Here is a 13,238-nt window from a genome sequence, read left to right on the forward strand (position 1 = left end):
GGTGCTGGCTCGAAGGGCCTACTCCTGCACCTATTGTCTGTTGTCTGTTGTATTGGGGAAGGAGGGAGCTGTTCCAATGGACAGGCTCCACCTGAACTGTAATGAGACTTGGATCCCAGCAAATCGTATAACCAGGGCTGTGGGTAGGGCTTTAAACTAAATAATAGAGGGGTGGGTTCAACAGGTTGGAGAAATATGGATAATGATAAAGTAAAAGCAAAAGATAAAAAAGAGAAAAGTAAGAATGGAGCGAAAAGAAGTGCAAAAAAGCAAAAAATTACAAGATTTTAAAAGCACAATAAGCGTAAGGGGACTTTATTTGAATGGCCGTAGTATTCGAAACAAGGTCAGTGAACTTGTGGCACAAATCAGTACAAAGGGGTATGATTTAGTGACCATTACAGAAATGTGGTTGCAGGGTGGAGAGGGTTGTAAATTAAATATCCAAGGACATCAGGTAATACAGAAGGATAGGCAGGAAGGTAAGGGAGGTGGGTAGCACTGTCAATTAAGGATAAGATCAGACTGATAGTTGTTGTCGTCGTGGCTATCCCTCGAGTTCGAGGATGATGGTCTTCATTCTGAAGTGGCCCACAGAGTGAAGACGCCTGTGCGTGTATTTGTTTAACGTGTACTTGATGTTGCACTCCAAGAAGCACACGATACTTCAGAGATGAACCAACTGATTCCAATGGCATGGAAACCATGAGTGATAGTGAGAGACGATTTAAGATCTAAGGAGCAGGATGTTGAATCCATCTGGGGAGAGGTTCAGAATAGTGAAGAGAAAAAAAAATCATTCGTGGGAGTTGTCTATCAGCCACCAAATAATAACATCACAGTGGCACAGGCAATAAACAGAGAAATATCGGAGGCATGTAAGAATGGAACATCAGTTGTCATGGGGGACTTTAACTTGCACATAGACTGGGTGAATCAAGTTGGTCGAGGTAGTCTTGAGGAGGAGTTCATAGAATGCATCTGTGATGGCTTTCTTGAACAGCATGTTACTGAACCTACAAGGGAACGTGCTATCTTAGATCTGATCCTATGCAATGAGACAGGTAAAATTAGTGATCTTGTAGTTAGGGATCCTCTTGGAAAGAGTGATCACAGTGTGATTGAGTTTCTCATACAAATGGAGGGTGTAGTAGTTCAATCTAAAACCAACGTATTATGCCTAAACAATGGAGACTACAATGGGATGAGGGAAGATTTGGCTAGTGTAGATTGGGAACACAGGCCATATGGTGGGACGGTTGAGGATCAGTGGAAGACTTTCAAAGAGATTTTTCACAGTGCTCAACAAAAGTATATTCCAGTTAAAAGTCAGGACAATAAGGGTGGGGAGAGCCAGCTTTGGATAACAAAGGAAATAAAGGAAGGCATCAAACTAAAAGTTTGTGTGTATAAAGTCACCAAGAGTAGTGGGAAACTGGAAGATTGAGGAAAACTTTAAAAAGCGACAGAGAACCACGAAGTGAGCAATAAAGAAAGGGAAGCTAGATTATGAAAATAAGCTAGCACAAAATATAAAAATGGAAAGTAAAAGTTTTTATAATTATATTAAGCAGAAAAGGGTGGCTAAAGTGAATGTAGGTCCCTTGGAGGACGAGAAGGGGGAATTGATATTGGGTAATGAGGAAATGGCAGAGGCTTTGAATACGTAAACACAAGGAATTCTGCAGATGCTGGAAATTCAAGCAACACCCATCAAAGTTGCTGGTGAACACGGCAGGCCAGGCAGCATCTCTAGGAAGAGGTACAGTCGGCGTTTCGAGTCGAGACCCTTCGTCAGGACTAACTGAAGGAAGAGCTAGTAAGAGATTTGAAAGTGGGAGCAGGAGGGAGAGATCCAAAATGATAGGAGAAGACAGGAGGGGGAGGGATGGAGCCAAGAGCTGGACAGGTGATAGGCAAAAGGGATATGAGAGGATCATGGGACAGGAGGCCCAGGGAGAAGAAAAAGGGGGAGGGGGGGGAAAACCCAGAGGATGGGCAAGGGGTATAGTCAGATGGACAGGGAGAAAAAAGAGAGAGAGAGAAAGAATGTGTGTATATAAATAAATAACGGATGGGGTACGAGACATGAATGGGTAGCTTCCAACCTGATGGCATGAATGGATAGCCTCCAACCTGATGGCATGAACATTGACTTCTCTAACTTCCGCTAATGCCCCACCTCCCCCTCGTACCCCATCTGTTATTTATTTATATACACACATTCTTTTTCTCTCTCTCCTTTTTCTCCCTCTGTCCCTCTCACTATATCCCTCACCCATCCTCTGGGTTTTTCCCCCCCTCCCCCTTTTCCTTCTCTCTGGGCCTCCTGTCCCATAATCCTCTTATATCCCTTTTGCCAATCACCTGTGCAGCTCTTGGCTCCATCCCTCCCCCTCCTGTCTTCTCCTATCATTTTGGATCTCCCCCTCCCCCTCCCACTTTCAAATCTCTTACTAGCTCTTCCTTCAGTTAGTCCTGACGAAGGGTCTTGGACTGAAACGTCGACTGTACCTCTTCCTAGAGATGCTGCCTGGTCTGCTGCATTCACCAGCAACTTTGATGGGTGTTGCGGAGGCTTTGAATGACTATTTTGTGTTGGTCTTCACGGTGAAAGATACATCTAACATGCCAAAGGAGATGCTATAGATGCAGTGGGAGGTGAGGACCTTGATTCAATAGCTATTACTGAAGAGGTAGTGCTGTGCAAACTTGTAGGCCTGAAAATAGATACGTCCCCTGGTCCTGATGGAATGCATCCCAGAGTACTGAAAAAATGGCAGAAGTTATAGTACATGCTTTGGTGATAATTTACCAAAATTCTCTGAACTCTGGGTGGGTCCCGGCAGATTGGGGGATGGTGAATGTCACGCCACTGTTCCAAAAAGGATGCAGACAAAAGGCAGATAACTATAGGCCAGTTAGTTTAACATCTGTAGTTGGGAAAATGCTTGAAGCTATCATTAAAGAAAGTTAGTTTAACATCTGTAGTTGGGAAAATGCTTGAAGCTATCATTAAAGAAAAAATATGGATTTGGAAAGAAATGGATCCATCAGGCAGACGCAGCATGGATTCAGCAAAGGCAGGTGCTTTTTAAAAAATTACTGGGGTTCTCTGAGGATGTGGAGTAGTGAATCTGTGGAATTCTCTGCCCAATGAAGCAGTGGAGGCTGCCTCAGTAAATGTATTTAAGACAAAGTTGGATAGATTTTTGCATAGTAGGTGAATTATGGATTATGGGGAAAAGGCAGGTTGGTGGAGATGAGTCCATGGCAAGATGAGCCATGATCTTATTGAATGGTGGAGCAGGCTTGATGGGCCAGATGGCCGACTCCTGCTCCTATTCTTATGTTCCTTCAAACATATTGATTTTGAGCCTGTCGTTTTATTACTAGTTTGTAAGGAATTTATTTAACTTCTGTGTCTAGCAAACTTTCGATGTCTATGACCTGTACAAAGGACAGAACTTCAACAAAGTTTTGACCACCCTCTCAGCACTTAACAAGGCAACTGAAGGTAAGATATGGCTCTTTATCTTCTCATCTGCTTAGTGATTACAGATAATGGATAGTGGTGTCTCTGATTTGCATTTTTATGCTCAATGTGTATCTTGCATGCTCACTGCGTGCCTTGCTCATTATGCACTGTGCATTGTTCCTCTCGTGCAAATACTCATTGTATCTTGTCTGTATGGTGCAGTATATTGTCTGCTGTTCGCCGGCTTTTGAAGGTGTGGTCTCTTAATGAGTGTGGAATGTATATCCGATTTGAATATGGGTATGCAACAGGAAGTGAACTCTAATGGCAAAGTGGTTATTAAAAAAATTGAACAAAAATGCTAATATTAGGAAGCAAAATTGTGACTGAAATGAAGAATAGCTGGATTACCCAAATGATTCTTTTGGCTGCTATGTGCGAGCATTGTTTCACACCTCTTCTCAGTCTTTTCCTCCTCCCTCCTGAATACAAGTGGTGTTGAACATGTTGAGCAAGGCAGGCTCATCCAACTAAAGTCCAGCAACTTGGAGAATGGCCATGAAGCTCTTTGATGAAAAACCCAACTGATATCCTTGAGAGCAGGAGCCTGTTGTCCTAACCAGATCTAGTGTTCTCAAGTCATCCCCCTAACTAAATGGCCCTGGAATTACCCCTGCAAGGTTGACACCTGCAGACAATAATGGCAAAAGTACTCTGTTCAGATTATCTTCGGCATTTCATCTTTTTCCATGAGGGATAAGGTCAAAAGACAATGGAATTGGTGTAGGATTTGAAGGTTTATGTGAACATTTTATATTTTTGTGCCTCCTTTAATTGGTGATACCAACTCGCATAACAGAATATTTGGTTTGTGAAGTGGGATTTCCCAGTGGCCAACCATTATTATTCCAATCCCTGTTTCCTTTCTGACTTGTCAATCCATGGCCTCCTCTTCAGCCACGATGAGGCCACTGTCAGAGTGGAAGAGCAGCACCTCATATTTCGTCTAGGTAGTCTTCAACCTGAAGGCTTGAATATCGATTTCTCCTTCTGGTAATTTTTTTCCCTTCCCACTCCCTTTATTCCCAACTCTGGCCTCTTGCTCTTCTCCTCACCTGTCTATACCCTTCCCCTGGTGCCCCTTTCTCTCCTTTGTCCTGTGGTCCAGTCTGCTTTCCTATCAGGTTTATTCTTCTCCAGCCCTTTACCTTTTCCACCCACTTGGCTGCACCTATCACCTTCTAGTTTGTCCTCCTTCCCTTCCCCCATATTTTTATTCTGGCATCTTCCCCCTTTCTTTCCAGACCTGAAGAAGGATCTCGGCCTGAAATGACAACTATTTATTCATTTCAATAGATGCTGAGTTCCTCCAGTACTCTGTGTATGTTGCCTTGGATGTCCAGCATTTGCAGAAGCTCTCATGTTACTGAGTGAAGTTATTCCCTTTGGTTCAAGAGCCTGATGGTTGAGGAGTAATACTTGTTCCTGAACCTGGTGATATGAGTCCTGAGGCTCCTGTACCTCCTTCCTGATGGCAGCCGTGAGAAGACAGCATGTCCTGGCTGGTGGGGGACCCTGATGATCGATGCTGCTTTCCTGCAACAGTGCTCTGTGTAGATGTTCTCAATTATGGTGAGGGCTTTACTTGTGATGAACTGGGCCGTATCCACTATTTTCTGTAGGATTTTCACTTCAAGGCCACTGGTGTTTCCATATCAGATACTGCTTGACCTGCTGAGTTCCTCCAGCATTTTGTGTGCGAATTTGACGAATTCTTTGTGTCCTAGTATGACCTGCTGTTAAATTTTGCAATTTGTATGTTTATTGCATACAAGTTGTTTCATTTAAACTAATCTAATGTTCAGTGGTGGAGAAATAATCTCGTGCTGTTTAATGAAGGAATAGTTATCAGTTCAGTTTTATCTGATTAATTACATTACTGTATTTCTCATGGAATTATCAGCTGTTTCAGCTCTCTGATTTTTATCATAGATTTGTTAGAAAGTGAATAAAGGGAGTGTTTCCATTTACTGGGGAAAGTTGATTATATATTTTTGAGTTGTTCTGTGGTGTCATAGATGACTTTGCAATTTAATAGTTAGAAAATAAATCTGAAAATGTATGTGCAAAGACCAGAATTACTAGATCAATGCCTGGAGTTAAAGGACAAAATCTGAGGACAGATTGAAAAACTAGTTTATATTTTCACTTTTTCTAAAGGTTAGGTGAAACATCTTGCAGCTTAGATAGGGTGGACAAGTTCATTAGAAGCTACCATTGGCTACTTAGCCCCTCACCCTGTTCCACTATCAGCTTGTCTGATTTTGTCCCCATCTGCCTGTGGTAACCTTTCACCTTGATTTGTAATCTAACTCCTTCCTTTCAAATATAGACACTGCTTCCATTGTGATTTGAGGATGAGCATTTTAAAGGCCTGGCCCTCAGAGAGAGAAGAAAATCCCTCATCTCTGTCTTAAATGGGAAAATCCTTATTTTTGAATCTAATTTTTTAATATCCCATGACGGACAACTACCTTCCACCACAAAATGTAGATGTAGTTTATATGGATTTTAGCAAGGCATTTGATAAGGTATCCCATGCCAGGTTTATTGAGAAAGTAAGGAGGCATGGGATCCAAGGGGCATTGCTTTGTGGATCCAGAACTGACTTGCCCACAGAAGGCAAAGAGTGGTTGTAGACGGGTCATATTCTGCATGGAGGTCAGTCACCAGTGGTGTGCCTCAGGGATCTGTTCTGGTACCCCTACTTTTTGTGATTTTTATAAATGAACTGGATGAGGAAGTGGAGGGATGAGTTAGTAAATTTGCTGATGACACAATGTGGATAGTGTGGAGGTTACAGCGGGACATTGATAGGATGCAAAACTGGGTTGAGAAATGGCAGATAGAGTTTAACCAGAAAAGTGTGAGGTGATTCATTTTGGTAGGTCAAGTATGATGACAGAATATAGCATTAATGGCAAGACTCTTGGCAGTGCGGAGGATCAGAGGGATCTTGGGGTCCGAGTCCATAGGACACTCAAAGCTGCTATGCAGATTGACTCTCTGTTTAAGAAGGCATACGGTGCATTAGCCTTCATCAATTGTGGGATTGAGTTTAAGAGCCAAGAGGTAATGTTGCAGCTATATAGGACCCTGGTCAGACCCCACTTGGAGTACTGTGCTCAATTCTGATCACCTCACTGTAGGAAGGATGTGGAAACCATAGAAAGGGTGCAGAGGATATTTACAAGGATGTTGCCTGGATTGGGGAGCATGCCTTATGAGAATAGGTTGAGTGAATTTGACCTTTTCTCCTTGGAGTGACAGAGGATGAGAGGTGACCTGATAGAGGTGTACAAGATAATGAGAGGCATTGATCGTGTGGATAGTCAGAGGCTTTTTCCCAGGGCTAAAATGGCTAACACGAGAGGGCACAGATTTAAGGTGCTTGGAAGTTGGTACAGAGGAGATATCAGGGAGTGGTGAGTGCGTGGAATGGGCTGCAGGCGGTGTTGGTGGAGGCGGATACAATAGGGTCTTTTAAGACAGGGGTCCCCAACCTTTTTTGCACTGCGGGCCGGTTTAATATTGACAATATTCTTGCGGACTGGCCGACTTGGCGGGGGGGGGGGGTGAGGTTGCCAACGGACAAGAGTAGTAGTCAAATACGTTGTGTTTACCCAGAGAAAACTGCAATGACCATGAAACCTTGCTTGAGCACCAGTGCGCATGTGTGACCTGCGCATGCGTGTACCTGCTGATATTTTTTCTCTGCAAATCGTTTTTGGCGATTCCGTTCGGGGGTTGTTAATCACAACGGGAATATAGGTGATAAGTGGCTAACACACTCTATTTCGTTTCTAAAGGGTTTATCTAACGAACTTAATATTAAACACACAGCGCATATTTTCCTCGCATGAATATAGTGATAAATCATTTATCAGGGGAGCTTGAAGTAAGTGTTGAACGAACTTCAGTAGAAGTGTTAGATGCAGGTTCGATATTATCATTTGAAGTTAAATTGGATAGGTATATGGACAGGAAAGGAATGGAGGGTTATGGGCTGAGTGCAGGTCGGTGGGACTAGGTGAGAGTAGTGTTCGGCACGGACTAGAAGGGCCGAGATCACCTGTTTCCGTGCTGTAATTGTTATCTGGTTATATAAGTCAATAGCATCATAATATTTTAAGTAACGTTTGGATATTAAACACACAGCACACATTTTCCCCGTATGAACATATAAAATCATTGCCACACACCAATATCGCTGAATCAGTTGGAGCCCTCGGCTTGTTTCCCTGCAACAACACGGTCGTATCGAAGGGTGATGGGAGACAGCGATACTCGAAGGGGGTTCCTTATGTCCAGTCTATTCTGTAGTTTAGTTTTTGTTGCACTCATTGCAAAGATATCTTGGAAATGGAAGCAACATTTTCAGTACTTTCATGGCTATCTCAGGATATTCAGCCTTGACTTTGATCCAGAATGACAGCAGAGATGTTATGTCGAACATACTTTTCAGCCCGCCATCATTTGCAAGCTCGAGGAGTTGATCTCCTTCCCGCGCTGACATGGATGATGTGCAGGTAGTGACCTCGCGTGCGTTCAAGCTCAACAGTGGGCGTGATAGGGAATGAGGAAAGGTGCAGCTGACTCATATCGCCAAATTATATCGTTTCCTTGCGGCCCGGTAGCACATGCTTGTGGTTGGGGACCGCTGTTTTAAGAGACTCCTGGATGGATACGTGGAGCTTATAAAAATAGAGGGCTATGGGTAAGCCTAGGTTGTTCTAAGGTAAGGACATGTTCTGTATAGCTTTGTGGGTGGAAGGGCCTGTATTGTGCTGTAGGTTTTCTTTGTTTCTAAAACCACCTATGTTACACTCAAGGACTTCCCCCACCATTCTTTTAAACTCTAGCAGAAGTATCTCGCCTGTGCAAGTTGTCCTGATAAGACAATCTGCTTTTTCCATGTTTTAGTTATAATAAAGGTTTCCTGAACTGTTTTGAATACACAAGTGTCCTTTGTTAAATAAGGTGACCAATACTGTGCACAGTACACTCAGACCCCGCATAACGCTACCCTGCTTAGCGTTGACTCATTACAACGTGGTTATTCAATTCTTTATTGAAAAATTTTTAAATGACAAATATTCATTCTAAACCACACTTAAATCTTCTCAGGTGTGTCTGCCATTACAGTAAACATTTAGTCAGCTAATCAGAGCACTTTACATACACTCTGAGCCACTCACAACCAATCACCTATTAGTTCATGCTCTGCCTTCCCCACATGTGTAAACATTCTTGCTCCCTTGCCAATTTATTCAATTTTTTAAAAACCCATAATGACTGGAAAACGGCCTACAACTTCCAGTGAGGGTTGTACATCTAACATGCCGAAGAAAAGCATGAGCATGGATGCGAAACTGCAAGTGATATACCGCTTGGAAGCTGGTGAGCGTCAGGTTGATGTTGGCTCCTCTTTGAAATTGTCTACAGCGATGATCAGGAAGAAAGCCCTTAACTCCGAGTGGAGTCATCGGGACGCCGTCATGACAGCGTTTTTTTTTTAGCAGGCTTCCTTATTTTTACGAGGCAGAGTTGCTAGCTCGACGCTCAACCCAGCGTGGATGGAAAGCGTGCAAGGGAACCGGCTGGATTCGAACTCGGGAGCCTTCACTCCAAAGTCCGGCGCTGATGCCACTATGCCACCAGCCAGCTTATCAGCGATGATCAGAACAATTATAAAAAATGAGGACAAGATAAAAGCTTCTGCAGTGATGAACAAAGTTGCCACCAACAAAGGTGACTCATTCAAGGAACCATTTGCTTGGAAAAGATGGAAACTAGACGAAATATATTGGTGGATAACCAAACACAATGAAACATGCCCCAAAGCCAACTAACAAACATGCAAGTAGGTCTACCCTGTAGTCAGTGGAGCAGCAGCAGCAGAGGGAAGTGTATGGTGGTTACATCTTTTCTTAAATTTCCTCTCATGAAGCAGTTCTTGGTAGCAAGAAATCATGTCAAGGATACCTCTTTGCCTTATTGCTTTGCTCTCAGTCAGAGTCATTATCAATAACTGGTCCACGATTTGTGTGATCGTGGTGATGCTAGCACTGAGAAATATAGTGGTGAGGTTTCTTGCTGTCTTTCCTCTTATCCATTCATGTCTTTAGATTCACCCAGGATGCGTTGCTCTGCCAATTCTCGAATCTCTTCGTTATTAAGGCTCCCACCATGAGAATGCATTAACTCTTCAACATTGCCATCATTAACATCCTCTAATCCCACTTCATTGGCCAGTTCAATCTTCCTGAACACACCTAACAAACTCCACCCCATCTAAACCCTCTGCTCCAGGGGAGGGCCTATTCTGCACTTAATCCCTAAATACATAATCTGTTAAGCCATCATCAAAAATGGACAGCAGTTAAAGGCCAAGAAATTAAGCTGAGCAATGTGGTGGAGTTTAGTATGAAGTCCCAAAGGTTGTAACGTGTCCAGACAGAGGAGGATGTCTTGTTCCACAAGCTTGTAGCTCAAATAGAGGAATAGAGTATAGGAGCAGGGATATGATGTTGAGGCTCTATACGGCGCTGGTGAGACCTCACTTGGAGTACTGTGGGCAGTTTTGGGCTCCTTATTTAAGAAAGGATGTGCTGACGTTGGAGAGGGTACAGAGAAGATTCACTAGAATGATTCCGGGAATGAGAGGGTTAACATATGAGGAACGGTTGTCCGCTCTTGGACTGTATTCCTTGGAGTTTAGAAGAATGAGGGGAGACCTCATAGAAACATTTCGAAGGTTAAAAGGCATGGACAGAGTGGATGTGGCAAAGTTGTTTCCCATGATGGGGGAGTCTAGTATGAGAGGGCATGACTTAAGGATTGAAGGGTGCCCATTCAGAACAGAAATGCGAAGAAATTTTTTTAGTCAGAGGGTGGTGAATCTATGGAATTTGTTGTCACGGGCGGCAGTGGAGGCCAAGTCATTGGGTGTATTTAAGGCAGAGATTGATAGGTATCTGAGTAGCCAGGGCATCAAAGGTTATGGTGAGAAGGCAGGGGAGTGGGATTAAATGGGAGAATGGATCAGCTCATGATAAAATGGTGGAGCAGACTCGATGGGCTGAATGGCTGATTTCTGCTCCTTTGTCTTATGGGTCTATAATGGAAATAAAATGTTAGTCAGAGTAACAGTGAACATGAAAGCAAACGGGTTGAGTACTTAGGATGTGCGTAGTTCAACTGGTAGGTGTGTTTACAGACATTTTTAATCTCTCCCTCTCCCAGTGTAGAGTGCCCTCCTGCTTCAAATTATCCACCATTGTCCCTGTACCAGAAAAGATCAAGGTAACATTCCTGAATGACTGGAGTGCTGTCGCACTCACCTCAATAATAAATAACTGCTTTGAGAGGCTGGTCAAGGTTACATCTGCAGCATGCTACACCCAGACTGGACCCCCTACAATTTGCCTACTGACACAACTGATTGACAGATGACTGCTCTACATACTGTCCTTACACATCTGGAGAAGAAGGATGCTTATGTGAGAATGCTTTTCTTGGACTACAGTTCAGCATTCAACACCGTAGTTCCATCCAGACTCAACAAGAAGCTCAGAGAACTCAGCCTTGACCCTGCCTTGTGCAGCTGGATCCTGGATTACTGTGAGATCGCCAGCAGGTTGTAAGAGCGGGTTCCCTCACTTCCAACCCTCTGACTCTCAATACAGGAGCCCCTCAGGGCTGCGGACTGAGTCCCCTCCTTTACTCCCTGTATACCCATGACTCTATCGCCATCCACAGCTCTAATCTGCTAATTAAGTTTGCTGACGACACTACATTGATTGACCTTATTTCAAACAATAACGAGGTGCCCTACAGGGAAGAAGCCATCTTTCTGACACAGTGTTGTCAAGAAAACAACCTCTCCCTCAATGTCACAAAAACAAAGGAGCTGGTTGTGGATTACAGAAGGAATGGAGACAGGCTAACCCCTATTGACATCAATGGATCTGGGGTCGAGAGGGTAAACAGCTTCAAGTTCCATGGCATCCACATCATCGAGGACCTCACGTGGTATGTGTGGTAAAAAAGGCACAACAACGCCTCTTTCACCTCAGGCGGTTGAGGAAGTTTGGTATGGGCCCCCAGATCCTAAGAACTTTCTACAGGGGTACAATTGAGAGCATCCTGACTGGCTGCATCACTGCCTGGTATGGGAACTGTACCCCCCTTAATCGCAAGACTCTGCAGACAGTGGTATGGACAGCCCAGAGCATCTGTAGTTGTGAATTTCCCATGATTCAGAATATTTACAAAGATAGGTGTGTAAAAATGGCCCGTAGGGTCATTGGGGACCCAAGCCATCCCAACCACAATCTATTCCAGCTGCTACCATCTGGGAAATGGTACCGCAGCATAAAAGCCAGGACCAACAGGCTCCAGGACAGCTTCTTCCACCAGGACATCAGACTGATGAACTCACGCTGAGTTGAGTGTACTCTATATTGCATTGACTGTTCTATTTATTGTAAATTATTTTCAATTACTTTGATTGCACATTGCACATTTAGATGGAGACATAACGTAAAGATTTTTACTCATGTATGTGAAGGATGTAAGAAATAAAGTCAGTTCAATTCAATTCATTTGTTGAAAAAACCTATCTAGTTCACAAGTGAGGCTTTAAGACATAGGAGCAGAATTAAGCCATTCAGCCCATTGAGTCTGTTCCATCATTCCATCATGGCTAATTTATTATACCTCTCAATTCCATTCTCCTGCCGTGTCCACATAACCTTTGACTAATCAAGAACCCGTCAACCTCTGCTTTAAATATACCCAATGACTTGGCCTTCACAACCGTCTATGGCAATGAATTCCACAGATTCACCACCCCCGGCAAAAGAAATTCCTCCTCATCTCTGTTCTGAAGGGACATCCTTCTTTTCTGAGGCTGTGCTCTGTGGTTCTAGACTTCCCCTCTATACAAAACATCCTCTCCAGTGAAGCAAATCTGCTGTCCTCACCAGATCTTAAACACACGAGGTTCTGCAGATGCTGGAAATCTTGAGCAACACACAATAAATGCTGGAAAAACTCAGCAAGTCAGGCAGCATTTGTGTTAGGAATTAAACAGTTGACGTTTCTGGCTAAGACCCTCCAGGACTGATGAAGGGTCTTGGCCATAAACTTGACTATTAAATCGTCTCTGTAGATGCTGCTGCTTGCCTGGTTACCTTGATGGAGTGGATGCTGCTCCTTGCCCTTTGTGCAGTACCCAGCAACTGGCTGCAATCTCAGTGTATGAGGTTGGCTACTCAGCACTGAGATGAGAACATTTTCCTTCATTAGAGATGGTGAATGTTTGGAATTCTCAGCTTGAGAGAGCTGCATGGGTATTTTTAGTTAATGGGTATATTGAAGACTTATATAAACGGGTTTTAAAGAGTAAGAGCCAGGAGTCAGAGAACATTTCGGGAGAGCAGTGTTATGTGTTTTACTGAAACGTGGCTGCCCGACCAAAACTTTTCCATGGAGGGCTTCCAGACCGTTCGGGCTGACCGGAAGTGCACTGAGAGCGGTAAGCGTAAAGGAGTTGGGGGGTTGCTGTTCTGGTTAACAACGGATGGTGCAATCCTGGTCATATTACGATCGAGGAACGTGCTTGTAGCCCGGCTTTTGAACTTTTTGCTGTTGGACTCCGGCCATATTCCACAGAGATACAACACTGGGAGGTTGT

The 13,238-nt window shown here is 43.7% G+C and overlaps 1 protein-coding gene across 4 annotated transcripts in view; it reads left to right on the forward strand.

Moving 5' to 3' along the window:
* Nucleotides 1-13,238, forward strand: part of arhgef6 (Rac/Cdc42 guanine nucleotide exchange factor (GEF) 6) — a 223,775-nt gene that overhangs the window by 54,509 nt on the left and 156,028 nt on the right. For all 4 annotated transcript variants that reach the window (XM_063061177.1, XM_063061179.1, XM_063061178.1 and 1 more), the window contains one exon: nucleotides 3,430-3,517. In XM_063061177.1, coding sequence (XP_062917247.1) covers nucleotides 3,430-3,517 — 88 coding nt within the window. The remainder of the gene's footprint in view (nucleotides 1-3,429; nucleotides 3,518-13,238) is intronic.

Source organism: Mobula hypostoma, chromosome 10, assembly GCF_963921235.1.
Source record: "Mobula hypostoma chromosome 10, sMobHyp1.1, whole genome shotgun sequence".
NCBI lineage: Eukaryota > Metazoa > Chordata > Chondrichthyes > Myliobatiformes > Myliobatidae > Mobula > Mobula hypostoma.